The sequence below is a fragment of the Semicossyphus pulcher genome, unplaced genomic scaffold, assembly GCF_022749685.1.
Source record: "Semicossyphus pulcher isolate SPU_LCO1_2020_fin unplaced genomic scaffold, fSemPul1.0.p SCAF_14, whole genome shotgun sequence".
NCBI classification, from domain to species: Eukaryota; Metazoa; Chordata; class Actinopteri; order Labriformes; family Labridae; genus Semicossyphus; species Semicossyphus pulcher.
Window position 1 is genome coordinate 27,450,766 of NW_027211648.1, and position 20,970 is coordinate 27,471,735.

The following is a 20,970-nucleotide window of genomic DNA, read 5'->3' on the forward strand; positions in this document are numbered from 1 at the left end:
TCCCATAGCAACAACTTTAAGTGATCACACTCATGACAAATGCATCATCCAGGCACATTTTTTTCCAACAATTCCTCTGTCAGTCACTGCTGGATGAAGCTCTCCTCTCCACTCTACCTCCCAGTAACATGGCCCAGTCAGAGCCTCCACACACACAAGCAGATGCTGCTGCTTCACCCTCTCTGGATCATCAGGACACAGCTGATCCTCTGATACACGACCATCCTCCTGATCGCTCACACTCTGACAGAGATCAATACTTCCACCTGATGAGAGAAGAAGACAGACAACAGAAGTCATATATCAGTGTTTACAGAGAGGCCCTCATCAGCTGTCAGTCAGCGAGGCAGCACATCCAGTTTAAAGACCAGCAGAGACTTCAGTCTGTTCATACCACAAGTCTGAACAGGACTTAAGTACACAGTGGAACTTAACTGCTGAGAGACCCTGAACGCATCATGACTGCAGAAACAGAGACATATTCACTGCTTACTGTAAACATGGATTCAAATCAGTTTCTCTGTGACATTTTTTCTGTCAGGGATAATGCCCGACGAGGTGTCCATTATCAGGAATCTGTGGACTCATGGAGGCCAGAGCCGCTAACACCTGAGGGTTTGACTGATACCTGGAACAATCATTACCATTCCATAATGTTCTGATTAGGGATGGGCACGGATATTCAAGTACTCCATTATTCTAAATGACGTGGGTATTCGACTATAGCTGTAGCTTATGGATTGTTTTGTGTGCCTAAAGTTCATTAAATATTATACATTAGCTATATTAATCACATATTGTTCATTAAACATGTATACCAATGTCATTTAAAATGTGTAAAAAGTAGAAATAAAGAAAAAACATGCCTGGCACAGCAGCGTAACTAATTCATTATTTAAATCCGTCAGGATCGGACAGGATCACATGGCTGTATTCTCCTGTATTCTCCTGGACAGTGTATTAATATCAGCGCCACAGGGAGTTATGCTTGAGGATTATAATAATTTACCTCTTAGTTCCGTGTGTGTGAGTGTGCGTCTGTTTCTGCGTGTATTAGAGACAGCGTGCGGCAGAATGAGCGCTCTGTCCCATAAACAATGTTATTCACTGTCAGCAAATACACTGCTTGTTCCTGATGAGGAAGAGCGCTACTGTGCGTCCCTGTGTGAGTAACAAACAGAGACTCTTGTGTTGTGAAGTCGCCGATGTAGGCCAGTCTAACTGATGCGCACTTTAAACAGCGCTGTGTGCTACACTTTGTTTTTGTAGTGAGGTTAACTGGATATCCGATTTTTTTTAATATAATATTGGAATATTGACATGCCTTCAAATGCCCATCCCTACTTCTAATAACATGGAAACATTATTCACTCCTCCAGTAAATAAAACAGGTCTTGGACACCACTCTGCAACAGGAGATATTTCTTGTCTGCTCAGCTATTAGCGAGAAAGCTAACAATATACTTGCTACATTAAAAGTCAATAATCAACAGTGTAATAACAGACAGTGATTTGCAGGCTTCAGGCAGACTGATCTCAGAGCTGTGACAAAGATGAACTGATGAATTGTTTAGTGCTGAAATGAGAGAACGAACACTTTGAGATCAGATTTGATGGTACGACAGTTTGATGAACGAGGACCACTGTCTCTAAACATCTTGTGATGCTGTCAGCTGTAATCCAGCTTAATGTCCTGTACACATGAACACAACAACAACAGTTGTCTTCACATCAAATCAAACACGTGATCACAACAAGCTTCGTGCTGATCTGATTGGCTGTCTGTTCTCTCTCTGTGTTTCTGTCCAATCCTGAAGCCTGTCACTGTTCTCCTCTCACAGCTTCACTGAGGACAGCAGCCACTGGGAGGGTTGGAGGTTTAGCAGACAATACTGGATCTTTGCTGTGATAATAACTGTGTTTAGTACAATACTGCTGAAGCCAACATGGACTGACCTCAGAGTCTCCAGTCTACAGTGTGGACTCTCCACAAGATCAGAGAGCAGCTTCACTCCTGAATCCTGCAGCTTGTTGTGGCTCAGCTGCAGCTCTCTCAGATGGGAGGGGTTGGACTTCAGAGCTGAGGCCAGAGAAGCACAGCTCATCTCTGACAACCTGCAGAGACTCAATCTGAAAAAAGAATAAATGATGCGACTTTGGAGGAAAATGTTGGAAAAAGAAAATACTGAATATATTTGTTATTTTTTTCTCGTACAAACTGAAATAATTAATAAATGTTTCTATTACTGATTTATTTAAAAACATGATGTGGAATAAAAGATGAAATCAGGTGTTTCAGAGGTTCACAGTGAATTATACAGTGTAGGATTTTTCTTGTTCTATGAAGGTTTTAAATGTGGAACTCAACATTGCTCTGCTACAGTCAATGGACTAAAGCAGTGAAGAAGAAAATAGACTTCAGCATTAAGATACTCAGTGTGGATCAGTATAATATCAGCCTCATGTCTGCAGTTTAGTGTCAACACAACTTTCACATCATATTAATCTCAGCACAGAAGTAAAACATGGTTTCTGACCTCAGAGTCTCCAGTCTACAGTGTGGACTCTCCAGAAAACCACACAGCAGCTTCACTCCTGAATCCTGCAGCTTGTTGTCACTCAGCTCCAGCTCTCTCAGATGGGAGGGGTTGGACTTCAGAGCTGAGGCCAGAGAAGCACAGCTCATCTCTGACAACCTGCAGCGACTCAATCTGAATAAAGAATAAATGATGTGACGTTAGAATACAATGTTCCTGCATGAAATCCTTTAATGTTTAATAATGTGTTCAGAGCTGAAGAAGGTTAAGAAGGTCAAAGTTCAGAAAGTGGAAACTCCAAACACCTGAACACAACAGGATGCAGGTTAAAATGTGTGAAATACACAAAGTGAAAAAGAGCTCTCATTAATATTAATGACAACATGCTGCTACTTCAATAAAGACGCAGCGACTTCACCTCTTAAACTCTGCAAGTGTGACAAGTTCAAATATAACACACTCATAGTCTGATACAAGTTACAGTTTAGTGCTTCTTGGTCTGTGATGATGTTAAAATCTGTGATTAGGTTAAAAAGATCAAACATTTATGACGACTGATTCAAATAAAACACATATTTAAAACACTATTAAAATGGTTGTAATGTAAATGTTACGTTGTGTTCTAGTTGTTGCCTTAGTTTAGGCTATACTTTACATTACATTTATATTCCTGTACAACCCATTGCACTTTAGCGTATGTCATTTAATTTCCAATAAACAAAATTGTAAAAAAAAAAAAGAAAATGGTTGTAATGCTAATTAGGTGATATTTTGAAACATTTGATTAATGTGTTGTTGAGTTTAAACTGCAACAGAGCTTGTAGTGGTCATCTTTCTCCACAATTACTTCTTATGGTAACCACACGACAATGTTTTACGTGTTTAGTCCACAGGCACGGTAAAACAACCGTGTTGCTCTGCCATCACTCGTTTACTGAACTTTTACAGAATATATTAAAATAAAAAGACTCATTTTCTGTCAATTAGTCACATGACTGTGGAAGCTGCACAGGACGGTAAGAAATTTACAGAAGGGAAATGCAAGAATAAATTACATTTAATGTTTAGCAATATTCCCTAAATTTAACAGACATATAATACTCGTTGTACTCAAGCAAATTATACTATTCAAAGAATATTAACAAACTTCTAACTAAGAAATGGTGGTTACAGAGGTCTTCTGTAACGCTGAAAGTGGTCTTTTAATCCCTCACCAGGAGAAATCACAGCACTTTCCTCATTGAACTTCAGACGTGTCTGAGAAACATCACCCGATCACTGTGTGATTATTTCTCCTCATTTTTCAGGAGCGTAACACAAGAAGCACCAGTGGCTCCATCTATACAAACTCATGTTGTGCAGCCAAACACAACAAACAAGAAATACAATAAAAACCAGCAGAAAATAACTGAAGAGTCGACTCAAAATACTAAAGTTTCCAAGATGCCAAATATGTCCGAATGAATTTTGGTGAATGTGAACAAAGACATGGACAGTATTTCTTTTAGAAATAGTGGAGCCATAAACTCAAAGCATCTTCACTTTAAACTTTTCAGTCGTTACAAGAAACAAATATTTGAATCGAAATGTTGGAAAAAGAAAATACTGAATATATTTGTTATTTTCTGCTCGTACAAACTGAAATAATTAATAAATGTTTCTATGACTGATTTATTTAAAAACATGATGTGGAATAAAAGATGAAATCAGGTGTTTCAGAGGTTCACAGTGAATTATACAGTGTAGGATTTTTCTTGTTCTATGAAGGTTTTAAATGTGGAACTCAACATTGCTCTGCTACAGTCAATGGACTAAAGCAGTGAAGAAGAAAATAGACTTCAGCATTAAGATACTCAGTGTGGATCAGTATAATATCAGCCTCATGTCTGCAGTTTAGTGTCAACACAACTTTCACATCATATTAATCTCAGCACAGAAGTAAAACATGGTTTCTGACCTCAGAGTCTCCAGTCTACAGTGTGGACTCTCCAGAAAACCACACAGCAGCTTCACTCCTGAATCCTGCAGCTCGTTGTGGCTCAGCTCCAGCTCTCTCAGATGGGAGGGGTTGGACTTCAGAGCTGAGGCCAGAGAAGCACAGCTCATCTCTGACAAACTGCAGTCAATCAATCTGAATAAAGAATAAATGATGTGATGTTAGAATACAATGTTCCTGCATGAAATCCTTTAATGTTTAATAATGTGTTCAGAGCTGAAGAAGGTTAAGAAGGTCAAAGTTCAGAAAGTGGAAACTCCAAACACCTGAACACAACAGGATGCAGGTTAAAATGTGTGAAATACACAAAGTGAAAAAGAGCTCTCATTAATATTAATGACAACATGCTGCTACTTCAATAAAGACGCAGCGACTTCACCTCTTAAACTCTGCAAGTGTGACAAGTTCAAATATAACACACTCATAGTCTGATACAAGTTACAGTTTAGTGCTTCTTGGTCTGTGATGATGTTAAAATCTGTGATTAGGTTAAAAAGATCAAACATTTATGACGACTGATTCAAGTAAAGAAATATATTTACTGTATTTATCATAAAATTACCATGATATGTCATCAGAGATTAAGGAAACATATTTAGTTGAAATACTGGCTTCTCCAACAACAATGCTGCAGCCATTATGTTCTCCTTTAAAATTTAATTCCGGTGTGAAACGTCTGTGTGTGTTTTGGTCTGCGTGATCCCGCCCACTGCCCATTTCGTGACCCCAGGTTGCCAGATATGAAACAAATTGGGGCACAGGACTCATTACTTGTCATTTTCAAAGAGCACGTCTTGTGTTCGAATAGGTTCAGCGTCCTCAACCTGGCAACCCGCTTGAGCTTCAAATCTGGGGAGGAGGGGCGGGGGGAGGAAACGCTCTCCAATATTTGGAATTTGGACTGCAGTACCCTTTTAAGACGCTAGCTGTCAATGTTGCATATTGTTCCTTTAAAAATTGTTACACTATTAAAATGGATGAAATGGGGGGACTCAAGATGGTGGCGTAGAGAGTGGCTACGCGTGACTGTTCTGAGCTCCGCACCACTGCACTGATATTTACAACATAACTCCGCCCAATTCAATATTCACGACAACTTTCTTTTCGGGTATTTTAATATGAGCATCGATGAGTATTTTCTGAGACGCCAGGACAAAATGCCACCAAAAGAAAGTAGAAAATCTGCCAAGACGAACAGACCAGAAGCTACTGCTAGCTTGCCTGACCTTTCCCCGGTGGAAGAAGAGCAACAACCGCTAATAGCTAACACCGAGGATGTCCTTGACCCGGCTTTTCGTCAAACTATTCAGGAAATAACGGCAAACATAACCAGGGTGATTGATGAAAAGCTGGGGCCACTATCCCAAATTCTACAGGCCCACACTCGGCAGCTGAAAAAAATTGAGGAAAGAACCACTGAGGCAGAGAACAGGATCTCTGCGGCTGAACACACCTCAGAGGCGGCAGAACAGCGGATTCAGGTGCTTGAAAACCAATTACAAAGCATGGCCGAGCATGTCGACGATCTTGAGAACAAAGGCAGGAGAAAAAACGTACAGGTCATTGGCTTACCAGAAGACGCGGAGGGTAGTAACCCAGCAACGTTTTTCGAGAGCTGGATACCCAGCCTGCTCGGGCTGGAGACGAAAGCCGGCCGGGTGAAAATTGAAAGAGCTCACCGCACACCAGCTCCGAAGCCGGGGCCGAACAAGCGACCGCGATCTGTCCTAATCAGGTTTCACAACTTCGCTGACAAACAGAGGGTGTTGGACGCCGCAAGACGCAGCGGGACCGTGAGGTACCAAGAGTCGAGCATCATGTTTTTCCAGGATCTGTCAGCCGCGGTTCTGCGCAAACAAAAAGGGTTTGATGATGTGAAGAAGCGGCTGCGGGACATTGAAGCTAAATACATGATGCTCTACCCGGCTACGCTGAAAATAATCCATGGTGGGGAAGCCAGGAGCTTTGACTCCCCAGCTAAAGCCATGGCTTTTGTTGACACTCTCAGGTGAACTACACGCGAGTCACCAGTCGATCTGTTTATGTTTATGGGCAGGTTATCTATCTGGATGAAGACGTTGTTTTGAACTAAGTTTGTTTATGGGCGGATAATATATCTATTTGAATAATGATGCTGACTCATAAAGTCAAACTGAACCATTTCAAATGTCAACCTTTGCCCTACTATCCTTTGTTTATGGGTGGCTGATAACATGATGTGTAAACCAATAATACAGAGAGTATTTTAATTAGTTTTTTTGTGGGGGCATTGTTTAAGGGTGGATATCATTATCATTCTGGTGGTGTTATTTGAGCTTGGAGCTGTAAGAGAAGTTATGAAGAAGGTTATGGTAATCCCCTGGTTATCGCGTGGGGAAGGTTCCTCCAACAGTGCTGTTGGCACATCTGTTATTTCTAATGTGTGTTTTCTGTTATTTGTTTCTGAGCTGGGATACAATCAGGTGCAGGATGGGCGTAGGGATGTTAATACATTTGGAAGCCTAAATCTTTTCAGTAAAAAATGTTATGACCTGTGACACATTGAGACTGTGCACTTGGAATATTCGGGGAAGCCACTCGCCCATCAAAAGGAAACAAATATTGCTATCTTTAAAAAAGGAAAAGATTGACATCGCTATGTTGCAAGAAACACACCTGAATGATGAGGAGCATTCAAAGTTGCAGTAGTGCGGCTTTGATCAAGTCTATTTCTCATCTTTCACCACCAAAAGCAGAGGGGTGAGATGTATCAAAGATAAATATGGACGGTATGTACTTATTTCAGCCTCCTTACATGGGGAGGATTTTGCTCTCTTAAATGTTTACTGTCCTCCATGCCATCCCCTTAATTTTTTGATGGAGACATTTGCCAAGTTATCTGATCTTGCGGTGGATAGAACTTTTGTAGGAGGTGACTTTAATTGTCTTCTGAATCCTTTGATGGACAGGTTTCCTTTAGGTGCCTTACCCCTATCAAAACAGTCGAAATCATTGGTCTCTGTGAGGACTTTGGATATGTGGACGTTTGGAGGACACTTCACCCTGCAGATAAAGAATTCACCTTTTTTTCTAACCCTCACAATTGTTACACAAGAATTGATTACTTTCTTGCCCCCAAACAGTTTGTAGAATCTGTTGTCTCCTGTTCAATTGGAAACATTATAATATCAGACCATGCGGTAGTATATATGAACATTACATTTAGAAAACTTTCCAAAAAACCCACAAGCTGGAGATGGACAACTCAATTCTAAAAGATCACAAATTCATATCATATTTCACTACAGAATTTAGGCATTTCCTCTCCATTAACTCCCCCTCTGCTTACAACTCATCTCTGCTTTGGGAGACCTCCAAGGCCTATGCCAGGGGGTTAATCATATCCTATACTGCTACCAAAAGACGTAAAAATATGGAACAACAAGCTTTATAAGAAAAAAGGTGAAGTATATCAGAGAGGGAATATGTCAAGAAACCTACAGCAGCTAAACTGAAGGAAATAACTGCTATTCGCTCTACACTAGACTCCTTGTTAACAAAGAAGGCGGGGGAAAAATTAGGATATGCAAAACAAAGGTTATTTGAACATGGTGACAAACCAGGAAGATATTTATCCAATTTAACAAAAGACGAAGGGCCTCTCAAATCATTGAGTCAATTTAAGACGGGTCAGGGACTTGCTCTTCTGATTCTAAACTAATTAATGACACTTTTAGAAATTTTTATACGAAATTATATCAGTCGGAACAAGCTAGCAATGCCAACACATTAATGGAAGCTTTCTTCTCCGAACTCGATCTCCAAACTGTATCACAAGATCAGAAATCTAAAATTAAAAATGCCCTGATCTCAGCGGCTGAACTGCGTGAGGCCATTCAACTCCTTCCAACAGGCAAAGCACCAGGCAGTGATGGTCTCGGTAGCGAGTTCTATAAAGAATTTCAAAGTCTTTTATTAGAGCCTATGATGAATATGTTCAACCACTCCTTTGAATGTGGCACCCTCCCACCATCATTAAGAGAAGCCAATATTTCTCTGATTCTTAAAAAAGGGAAATGCCCTGAGGATTGCGCCTCGTATAGGCCGATCTCGCTGCTGAATGAAGATTTAAAAATTCTTTCCAAAGTCTTAGCAAGACGCTAAGAAGGCCTTCTACCAAGTATAGTGAAGGAGGATCAAACTGGCTTTATTAAGGGCCCTAATTCCTATAACAACATTAGAAGATTGCTAAATATTATTCAACTATCTGACAGCAGTCAGTGGATGGGCTTGTGATTTCCCTAGATGCGGAAAAAGCTTTTGACCGCGTTGAATGGTCTTATTTATTTTTTACACTTGAACGGTTCGGCTTAGGTGATAGCTTTGTTAAATGGGTGAAGGTCCTGTATACCCAGCCAATGGCTGCAGTCATAACCAATGGACTTAGGTCCACAAATTTTATGGTCCAGAGGGGTAGCAGACAGGGCTGTCCTTTATCACCATCTTTGTTTGCAGTGGCAATTGAACCTCTAGCGGAAGCTATCAGACGAGACCCTTTAATAGCTGGATTGGATGTGGGTGAAAAATCACATAAAATTACATTATATGCAGATGATGTGTTGTTGTTCATGTTAAACCCCTCCGTATCAGTCCCTCGTCTTGTTCAGATTATTGCCCGGTTTGCTGCCTTTTCTGGATACAAAGTTAATTTCTCCAAATCAGAGGCGATGCCTCTGGGTAATTTGCAACAACCGCCAGATAACCCTAATCCTTTCCCATTCAAGTGGTCCCCTGCAGGTTTCATATATTTGGGTATATATATTACACCTAAATTTAATCAGATGTTTCAAGCCAACTTTAACCCACTATTAGATAAAATCAAACAAGATATGGAGAGATGGAACAATCTTCCCATATCATGGCTGGGCCGAATCTCACTTCTGAAAATGAATATCCTTCCACGTTTGCTCTATCCAATACAAATGATTCCCATCTTATTCAATCATAAAATAGTGAAAAAACTGAATGGTTGGTTTAGTTCTTTTATCTGGTGTAAGCAAAGACCAAGGATCAGGATGTCGGTGTTGCAGTTACCAAGTGCTATGGGTGGGCTGGATCTCCCAGATATTAAAAGATATCAATTGAGTGCCCATCTAAGATATATAGCTGATTGGATTGGATGCTTCCTCAATCTGGCTTGATATCGAGAAGTCCCTATCCAAGTGTGCCCTAAAAAATCTACTTTTTATTGATAAACTGAAATGTATTAAAAAGTTTTGCAGCAATCCTGTTACAATTAATACTATTAGAGCATGGAGGATCACACAGCATATGGAAGGCAGATCAGGACTAACATCGGTTTTCACCCCAATTACTGATAACCCTGACTTTCTCCCAGGGACCTTGGACACAGCTTTCAAATGCTGGACAGCTAAGGGAATGTCTTCCTTGGGGAACCTTTTTGATGGCCCTACCCTCATGACTTTCAATCAAGTTATGGAAAAATATGGCATATCAAGAAATGATCTTTTTTGTTATTTTCAGGTCAGAGATTTTATTATAAAAGACACATCGCTGCTTGCTGATGTTAATGTCACACAGATAGAAAAACAAGTGCTTCTTTCTCAGGGGGATGCTTCCATTAGAACCTTTTATGCCGGTCTGAGGGATCGCTCAAGTCTCGGTGCTCGGGCGCTGGGAGCGGTCTGGGAGAGGGAGCTGGGTGTTGTTATAACTGAGGAGATGTGGGATGACATCTGGGATAATGCAAGGAAGATCACAGTTTGTAATCGGACAACAGCGATGCAACTTAAGATACTGCATAGAGCACATGTTGCCCCCAACCGTCTCTCTAAATACAGAAAGGATGTCTCCCCACTTTGTCTTAACTGTAGGATGGGAATTGGTTATCTTACTCACTGTTTCTGGTCCTGTGTTGAGATACAGAAGTATTGGAGTGATGTCTTATTTGAAATACAAAAGGTTCTGAAGAAGGAGCTTGAACTTGACCCGGTTTCCCTCCTTCTGGGTCTTCCCAGTGGCCGTGTAACTGATATATATCAGAAAAAACTGTATAATGTTATGACATTTAGTGCCAGGAAAAATATTCTTCAGCACTGGATCTCGGATAAGGCCCCCTCAGTTGTGGGATGGCACAGGACAATAATGGAATATATACCTCTGGACTTTCTGACCTGTCTCCTGCACTATAAAACAAATGCCTTTGAAAGAATATGGAAACCATTTCTTGATTACATTAATGTAAATATTTCTGCTATAATGACCAGAGCATTTGTATAAAAAAAACAACTATATTATTTCTCTTTATTTGGCTCCCGTTGTGTTTCACCCTGTGCTGTATAATGTATTTTTGTTTTTTTTTATGTTGTTATCCCCAGCTTGTTTTTGTTTTGTTTTTTGTTTTTGTTTGGTCCTGTCTTGTGTAAAAAAAAGGAAAATCAATAAAAAAGAAAATTTAAAAAAAAAAATGGATGAAATGCTAATTATGTGATATTTAGAAACATGTGATGTAACGCTGAAAGTGGTCTTTTAATCCCTCACCAGGGTAAATGGTAAATGGTAAATTAACTGTTGTTATAAAGCACTTTTCTCGTATTGCGACCACTCAAAGCTGCTTTTACATTACATGTCACATTCACCCATTCACACACTGATGGCAGAGGCTGCTACGTAAAGTGCCCAACTGTCACTCAGTTATCACATTCACACACCGTTGACACACTGGGAGCAATTTGGGGTTCAGTGTCTTGTCCAAGGACTCTTCGACACGTAGACTGATGGAGCTGGGGATCGAACCGCCAATCTTCCGAATGAAAGACGACCGACTCTGCCACTGAGCCACAGCCGACCCACAGCACTTTCCTCATTTAAAGTGTTTAACCTTGTAAACACCTCCATGTGGTGTTTCTCATGAGCTACAAGACATATCAGGGACAACATCAGCAGTCATCACCACGGCTGGGCCTGTCTGCTTTTAAACTGCAGTGTACCAAGGACAGGCTGAACAACACGTTTTCAGATTGTTGCACGAGCCAGCTGTAACTGTCCTCGTCATTTTTGCAAACTCACTACTGACTACTAACGTTAACGTGACTACTACTAATTACTACATTTCAATATAGCTAAGTTTCAATAAGTTCCCACTAAACGATGGCAGAGATGTGATTTGTTTTTGCGACGGAGGGGGCGGTTGGAAATTTGCAGAGTGGGCGGGGACTATGCAGATTCAGGAATTTTTAATGAGGGAGGAGGAAGAGATACTTTGGGAGGATGTTTATAAAAGGTAATTAAACATATTTTGGAGAACAAAAACATATCAGACACAATTTATTATTTCAAGCAGAGAATGTGTTGAAACATGACTGAAGCTGGTCTTTAACTACAGACGTGTCTGAGAAACATCACCCGATCACTGTGTGATTATTTCTCCTCATTTTTCAGGAGCGTAACACAAGAAGCACCAGTGGCTCCATCTATACAAACTCATGTTGTGCAGCCAAACACAATAAACAAGAAATACAATAAAAATCAGCAGAAAATAACTGAAGAGTCGACTCAAAATACTAAAGTTTCCAAGATGCCAAATATGTCAGAATGAATTTTGGTGAATGTGAACAAAGACATGGACAGTATTTCTTTTAGAAATAGTGGAGCCATAAACTCAAAGCATCTTCACTTTAAACTTTTCAGTCGTTACAAGAAACAAATATTTGAATCGAAATGTTGGAAAAAGCAAATACTGAATATATTTGTTATTTTCTGCTCGTACAAACTGAAATAATTAATAAATGTTTCTATTACTGATTTATTTAAAAACATGATGTGGAATAAAAGATGAAATCAGGTGTTTCAGAGGTTCACAGTGAATTATACAGTGTAGGATTTTTCTTGTTCTATGAAGGTTTTAAATGTGGAACTCAACATTGCTCTGCTACAGTCAATGGACTAAAGCAGTGAAGAAGAAAATAGACTTCAGCATTAAGATACTCAGTGTGGATCAGTATAATATCAGCCTCATGTCTGCAGTTTAGTGTCAACACAACTTTCACATCATATTAATCTCAGCACAGAAGTAAAACATGGTTTCTGACCTCAGAGTCTCCAGTCTACAGTGTGGACTCTCCAGAAAACCACACAGCAGCTTCACTCCTGAATCCTGCAGCTTGTTGTCACTCAGCTGCAGCTCTCTCAGATGGGAGGGGTTGGACTTCAGAGCTGAGGCCAGAGAAGCACAGCTCATCTCTGACAAACTGCAGTCCCACAATCTGAATAAAGAATAAATGATGTGACGTTAGAATACAATGTTCCTGCATGAAATCCTTTAATGTTTAATAATGTGTTCAGAGCTGAAGAAGGTTAAGAAGGTCGAAGTTCAGAAAGTGGAAACTCCAAACACCTGAACACTAGAGATGTTTCGGTCCTGAACGATTCGTTCAAAAAGAACGAATCTTTTCAGTGAACGGAATGATCCGTTCACTTTCATGCATCAAAGTCGTTCCTTTCGTTCACTTGGCTCCGCTCGCGGCTCCCCACTTCTTGTTTTAGGAAACCAGACTGATTGATGTTAGCACGAGCCAATTGCGTTTCAGAGGAGGGCTGTTTGTATCACATCTAATGTATCAAATCACCATCATTGGTTAGGAGAACAACTGAACGTATCGCTTGACCGATCGTCTCTCTCTCTCTCTGTCTCTCCCTCTCTCTGTCTCTCCCTCGCTCTCGTTCACTGAACGAAGACCATTCTCGTTCACTGAACGAAGCGAGCGACCCGATTAGGTGCATCTGTGTATACAGGTCAATTCACAGATGTGTAAACCACTGACAGATGAACACAAACTAAACTTATTTTTCGTGAACGAGTGAGAGTGAGTGAGTTACAGGTAAACCGGAAATGTCACTGAACGACCTGGTGAACGAATGTAATGAACGAATCGTTCAGCTGAACGAGATCCGAAGATCCGGGTCACTGAAGTGAACGAGAGTTGACATCTCTACTGAACACAACAGGATGCAGGTTAAAATGTGTGAAATACACAAAGTGAAAAAGAGCTCTCATTAATATTAATGACAACATGCTGCTACTTCAATAAAGACGCAGCGACTTCACCTCTTAAACTCTGCAAGTGTGACAAGTTCAAATATAACACACTCATAGTCTGATACAAGTTACAGTTTAGTGCTTCTTGGTCTGTGATGATGTTAAAATCTGTGATTAGGTTAAAAAGATCAAACATTTATGACGACTGATTCAAATAAAACACATATTTAAAACACTATTAAAATGGTTGTAATGCTAATTATGTGATATTTAGAAACATTTGATTCATTCTTTGTTGTTGAGTTTAAACTGCAATAGAGGTCTTCTGTAACGCTGAAAGTGGTCTTTTAATCCCTCACCAGGAGAAATCACAGCACTTTCCTCATTGAACTTCAGACGTGTCTGAGAAACATCACCCGATCACTGTGTGATTATTTCTCCTCATTTTTCAGGAGCGTAACACAAGAAGCACCAGTGGCTCCATCTATACAAACTCATGTTGTGCAGCCAAACACAACAAACAAGAAATACAATAAAAACCAGCAGAAAATAACTGAAGAGTCGACTCAAAATACTAAAGTTTCCAAGATGCCAAATATGTCCGAATGAATTTTGGTGAATGTGAACAAAGACATGGACAGTATTTCTTTTAGAAATAGTGGAGCCATAAACTCAAAGCATCTTCACTTTAAACTTTTCAGTCGTTACAAGAAACAAATATTTTAATCGAAATGTTGGAAAAAGAAAATACTGAATATATTTGTTATTTTCTGCTCGTACAAACTGAAATAATTAATAAATGTTTCTATTACTGATTTATTTAAAAACATGATGTGGAATAAAAGATGAAATCAGGTGTTTCACAGGTTCACAGTGAATTATACAGTGTAGGATTTTTCTTGTTCTATGAAGGTTTTAAATGTGGAACTCAACATTGCTCTGCTACAGTCAATGGACTAAAGCAGTGAAGAAGAAAATAGACTTCAGCATTAAGATACTCAGTGTGGATCAGTATAATATCAGCCTCATGTCTGCAGTTTAGTGTCAACACAACTTTCACATCATATTCATCTCAGCACAGAAGTAAAACATGGTTTCTGACCTCAGAGTCTCCAGTCTACAGTGTGGACTCTCCAGAAAACCACACAGCAGCTTCACTCCTGAATCCTGCAGCTCGTTGTGGCTCAGCTCCAGCTCTCTCAGATGGGAGGGGTTGGACTTCAGAGCTGAGGCCAGAGAAGCACAGCTCATCTCTGACAAACTGCAGCCACTCAATCTGAAAAATAATGAAGACAAAATTACAGATTTTCCTTCAAATGAGTGGAGTGACTTTTCCATTGTGTTCTGTGGATCATCATGACGTCAGCCTTCTGCAGTCATCATCCAAATGTCAACAGAACATTCAAACACCTTTTCATGTCAGCACAGGTTAATAACATGCTGCTGATCTCAGTCACGTCTGTAATTAGAGAATCATGAACACATCAGACATGTTGGACGAAACACTGTTCATTCATTCATTTATTAAATGGCCTTATTCTTACTGTATTTGGGGGCTTAGTAGGTCTATGTAATAAAAGGAGATGTCCACATTTGTTGAAGTCTTAAAATAACAGCCACATGCTTTCTGCACATTAAAGACTCATTAGTGGCAGTTCCTCAATGCTGACATGAAAACAAAGCAACACTTTGATCTGTTAGAAAGAATAACAGGAAATAATATAGAAGCTCAGATAACTCAAACTTAACGCTGTCATTCAGAATCATCACTTCATGTGGCTTTAACCAGGTGTAACACTTGTTCTTTTGAAGGATGCTGCACCTTTTGACATGTTCAAATGACTTTGATGTGTAATTTAATCTTTATTAAGCTTCTAAAGTTTGACTGAACTTTGAACAATAAAATCTGCATATATTTACAGTCTGTTCATGTTGTGAATCACAAACACTATGACTGATATTTTTGGAGTAATGACATCAGAGTCCTTTTTTAAATCTTCACACAGACTTTGAATCCTGCTCTGTCGTGTTGTTTTGGCCGCTGTTAGGCTGCTGTTTATTACTCTTAGCTCTGCTTTGATGCACACCACACCACAGCAGCTGTGTGGGGCGTCAGCTTCTGATACCATGAAGATCATCACAGTTCCTTCCTTCACCTTTACTGAGCTCTGCATTCATGACTCCCTTTTCTTTATCGACCCTGTCTCTCTGTCTGTTTACACAGAAGCTCAAACTCTCTGCAGCCGGTTTTCATCTGCTATCATCAGATCTACGACATCGTTCACATCCCTCACACACATTACAGCCTCGTCAGTGCTGACATCATCTTCACTGTCTGATCGACACCAATGTGAGTCGTGTGGAAACTTTCAAACAGTGAATATCTCTTTTCTTTTCTTCACTTGTTGTTCAGCCATTTGGAAAGACAGAACATTTTAAAATCACTTCTTCAGATTGTAGCGAGGACAGAGGTGGACCTCACTAGTGTGGCAATACTGATAGCCATTTATCGGTGAGTGTTAACTCTAAATGCATTCCTTTCCAACTAATGGACCTTTGGATTAACACCGGGGAGGATGTTTACCAGACATCCTGGAACCTTCTCAGTGGTTTTACACTCAAAGTCATAAAGGTGACAAAAGTAACATTTCCCAGTAGACTATCAAGTCCTCGGACACTTCAAGAAACCACCCTTTAGGAGATGAAAGGGTGAATCAACAACGACCCTCAGACCTCTTTGGTCGAGCCTGGGTAGAATTGTCTTTGTTCACAATCAAAGGAATTAACACGTAAACATTCTAATGAGAAGACTGTACCCTCTGACAAGACCAAAAGGCGAATCAACAAGAATTGGTTGATAAGGACACTGAATAACAATGGTTGCCTTTCCTATGTTTTATCTGTCTCTCCTCTCTCTCTCATCTCAACATAAACACACCCAACACCTCCTCCTCTCTCCTACTCTCACTGTGAAAACAGACGCCAGTCATACATTTAAGAGCATTCTTGTGTGTGTTCTGAAGTACTTTTTGGTAAGTTCTGAATTAAGGTAAACTTGTGGTCCAATCATTCAGGAAACAAGTTCATGTTACTCAATTTGTGTTTGCCTGCAAAATGGTTCAATTCCCGCTTCTGTACGTTATATTTTTACTGAGATATGAAATTACAATTATACTGTAACTTCTACCGTGTGGTCATACTGCCATCCAGTTGACATGTTGAAATACGTCTGTGAATTATTGATAATCCGGCGATCTTTATTGAAACGAGTCATTTAACCCCTATTTCTTTTAATGTAGTAACGCCAAAGTTAAATCTGGCAACGAATCGATTAGGAATTGCATGCACCGTTTAATAATCTATAATGCTCATAAAGTATGTTGCCGTAGTTATCTTGTGTTCATGATTATGTTCCTATTTTCATTTAAGGTGTGTTTTAAAAACAACTGCTTAACATCTATTGACAAGTGATAAAGAATATGTTACTTTGTGCGAAAATTAAGTAAACGAATAACAACGTGATTATATAGGACATTTCCTTTATTTTAAACGAAGAAAGTTTGCGGCGGTAAGATGAGAGCCCGAGACCGCCCACAAAGTGACGAGTCACAACATTGATAAAACCACAAACTTTCTTTTGTCCGCGTTTCTTTTTTCTTTTTCCCTTTGGGATTCACGGTCCACCAAAGAGCCATATATACTCCTCTTAACCTTAATTATTTTCTCCGGACCTTCTTTTGTTTCGTACTTTCCTTAACCTCTCGACCGTCAAAGTAACGCGTAATTGTATCCAGCTCAGCAAGCTTGATTTTCTTTCTTGTTCTACCTCAGTAAAGCCAGCTTTTATGGTTTGAAGGTATTATCGTCCGGCCGGCGAGATTACTTTGAAGTTATTTAAACGAGTTAATGAAGAAGTTTTGTCCGCCTTCGGCTTTTGACTACCAGCACTGAACGCGGGACCAGCGTGTTTTGCCCAGGCAGTTAACCAGAGACTTCTACCGATCCACCGTGGTGGATGCTCGGGCCACTAAAATAACATCGATCCTTGCATTCGTCGACCGGCAGTGACGGCCTTTCACCGGGTAGAGACCCGTTGCGGAGCCCTTGACGCCGCCGACTGGAGCGAACTACAGCTGGACCCCACCGGAGAAGCCCTCTGACAACGCTGCAACAAGCAGACATAAAACACCCGACACTGCTGTGATCAAAAGTTGATGTAACGTATAATATTTTGAAATGTCACCATTCCAAATTTAGAGATCTAAGTGATACCCGACCCGTCCGTTTATCCGCCATAAACTAAATCAAATCATATTCTTTATCACTATCGCCAAGTTAGTACTTTAGTTCATAACCAGGTAACAATTTTCTTTAAGTGTTTTATATTCATTTTATGCTCACTTATTCACTTATTAATCATCATTTTATTATAAATGAAAGGTCTTCATTTACTGATCAAAGTCGTTGTCTGTCTATATTTGTCATTACAGAACTACGGTCAATGTGTTCAGATCTTACTAAAAAGATAACGAGACTGATAAATTTTCCTGTAATCCTATCTGTTTATTTTCCTCCTAATCGGAGGTGGTGCCCCTTTCAACGAGAGTACATTTCTAATCCAAAAGGGTAGTGACCGCTACAAGATTTGTGATCAGGTCAATCCTGTAGATTAACCACCCAAAACTTTGAACCTCAGTCAAGGAGTTGAATTGAACACATAAGAAAAACTACATGCTACAGTCAGTAAACTGACCTCAGAGTCTCCAGTCTACAGTTTGGACTCTCCAGTCCAGCAGACAGCTTCACTCCTGAATCCAGCAGAGAGTTGAGGCTCAGGTCCAGCTCTCTCAGATGGGAGGGGTTGGACTTCAGAGCTGAGGCCACAACTTCACAGTGAGTCTCTGACAGTCCACAGTAAGAAAGTCTGTAATGACACATAAATTACATGATATGTTACAATGAAAGAGACACTTTGTGTTTACTTCATGACAGTTTGACACATCAGACTAAATAACAATCTAAGTTTGCTGTTCACCTCAGGGTTCAGCTCATCTTATCTTTCTGTGTTTGACATGAAACAATAATTCTCCTCACTCCCTCTCGTACCTGCACACTTTGCATCTTTGATTTGCTTTAATGTGCAGATAAAGGAGGAGAAAATGTCTGTCTCCAAAGAGTTAGCATGAGGACGTCTTGATTAGAAACCTTTTTTACAACTTAGTTAACAATTACAGTCGAGAAAGACGATCTGTCTTTGCTGGCTACCTGCTGCTTTCATGTTCACGTGCATGAGTGGGAAAATTCAGTGACTGCTGTCAAGTGGGATCGAAACAAAAGGAACCTTTTAACAGTATTAGACGTGTACATATTTAAATCATATTATAATCAAACATTTTGATGTGTATGACAGCTGAGTGCATGAAGTTTTGTCGTCTACATTCTGTTGTGAGCATCTGAAGAACTTATTCAGCAAACAAACATAGTTAACAAACTGGTAAGGTTTCATTATCGTTACCATGACGTCATCAGAAAGATGTTCTCACTGTATCAGTATTAAGATCAATAACATTGGTGTGTATACGATCTCTTAAAAAGTCTGAACTTCACCATCATGTTCTGAGATATTCATCAGACCTTAAATATTGGTGGAAGCTGTGCATTTCCTGCTACTACTCTTCTCTACAGCAACAAGAGAGAGAAACACCTGTCAGCTTCTTTCTGTGAGCAACAGAATATCAGGAAACACTTCAAAACACAGCCATGTAACACAACCTCCCTCTTTCAAATGTGGAATTCATAAGCAACTAAATGCACCACTGCTCGGTTCAACACACTCAGGGGTGTTACTGTGACAGTCTGTGTCGTATGAGCAGCAGTTCACAGAAGCTAATGTTAGTTCATGTTAGCAAACTGTTCATAGATATTGTTGTGGAACGAACATTTCTGAATCAGTTTGAAGATTTGATGACGATTCTCTGCTTGTGCTACCAAATCACTATGTTACAGCGCTCAACATGATCCCATAGTTTTCACCTGCGGCCACAGTGGCTGCAGCAAACATGAGACACTCAATCTGAATAACACTAATAATACTTCTCCTTTATCTACAGCACGTTGTAGATATAAGTAGGGCCGCCACTAATGACTATTTTTCTATCGATTAATCGATCGACTTTTTTACAGATTAATCGATTAATTTAAATGATGAATTTTCCTCCAAAAAAACCTAATAAACCCTTCTGTTTGAGTTCATTTTATTTTGACAGTGAGTGTACAGAAGCTACGAAGACAGAAGATTTTAAAAAGCTCTCCCTACTAATAAATAGACGACACTCAAGGTGGTTTTGCCTTTTCTGGCAGTCCATCATCCACAGGGTTTCACACACATTGGCCCTCATTTATCAAACGAACGTACGGCAGAAAACCGTGCGTACGACCATTTCCACGCAAGTTTCGGCATTTATCAATTTGGACGTGAGCGGAAGCTACGATCAGATCTCACGTCAGGTCTGAGCTCGTGTACGCAAATCTGAGTCTGTGGATTTGCGGTGCAGCACAGCAAAATCTGTCTGAGTCTGAAAGTAATTATTAAACAAACCTCAGCTGTCATCTAAGCATAAGCAGCCACATATTCAGAACAGATCAAACGGATTCTTAAAACGAATAAAACAAAATGATTTTTTGTTTTTGCGTTTCACGTTTTTACTGATACCACTTTTTTTGTAAAATAAAAAAAATATGATAGGTTAAATAGCCTAAACATGACAAATAATTATTGCCCATTAAAATTTGAAATAATAATAAATACAAGCAGAAATATGTTTTTGCAAATGAACTCAAAATAGCCTATGGTAAAATTGTGCAATTGTTTTTGAGCACAGGTTCAACAGTGCGCACACACGCACACGGGTCACAGTGGAGCGTTGCTTCGGGTTGCTCAAGGGCAGGTGGCTCTGTCTTGGACCAGCGGGGGGAACGCTGCTGTATACCCCAGAGAAAGTGTGCGACATTATTTTGGCCTGTTCAGTTTTGCACAACATTGCATTAGTAAATGGAGTGCCTTTTGATGTGCCGGCGCAGCCAGAGGAGAACAATGCCCAGGGAACCGAGGCCAGCACAGCCTCCACTGGGGGCTATATGGAGGAGACAGGACCTCATCAATCGCTTTTAAAATGTAAAGTATACCTTAAACTTCTGCAAACGCGCTGCAGTATTTAATCAGTGATGTGATGAAGTATCCTAGGTGAAATTGGCTAAAGGCATACTAAACACAGACAATGGACAACATTTAGTCATTTAAACATTTTATTAAGGCTTTCGTTAATTTCTTTTAATGTGTTATTTATTGCCTCAAGTGTGCCGACAACTGAGGCAGCGCAGCACGGGGGGCGGAGGGCACG

General features: G+C 40.0%; 1 protein-coding gene across 1 annotated transcript in view; it reads right to left on the minus strand.

The window, feature by feature from the left end:
• The window catches only part of LOC138590915 (NACHT, LRR and PYD domains-containing protein 12-like), a 215,251-nt gene that overhangs the window by 51,528 nt on the left and 142,753 nt on the right, over positions 1-20,970 (minus strand). The window contains exons 13-17 of the mRNA XM_069661348.1: positions 14,673-14,846; positions 12,624-12,797; positions 4,495-4,668; positions 2,538-2,711; positions 1,957-2,130 (exon numbers count right to left, since the gene is read on the minus strand). Of these exons, the coding sequence (XP_069517449.1) occupies positions 1,957-2,130; positions 2,538-2,711; positions 4,495-4,668; positions 12,624-12,797; positions 14,673-14,846 (870 nt within the window). The remainder of the gene's footprint in view (positions 1-1,956; positions 2,131-2,537; positions 2,712-4,494; positions 4,669-12,623; positions 12,798-14,672; positions 14,847-20,970) is intronic.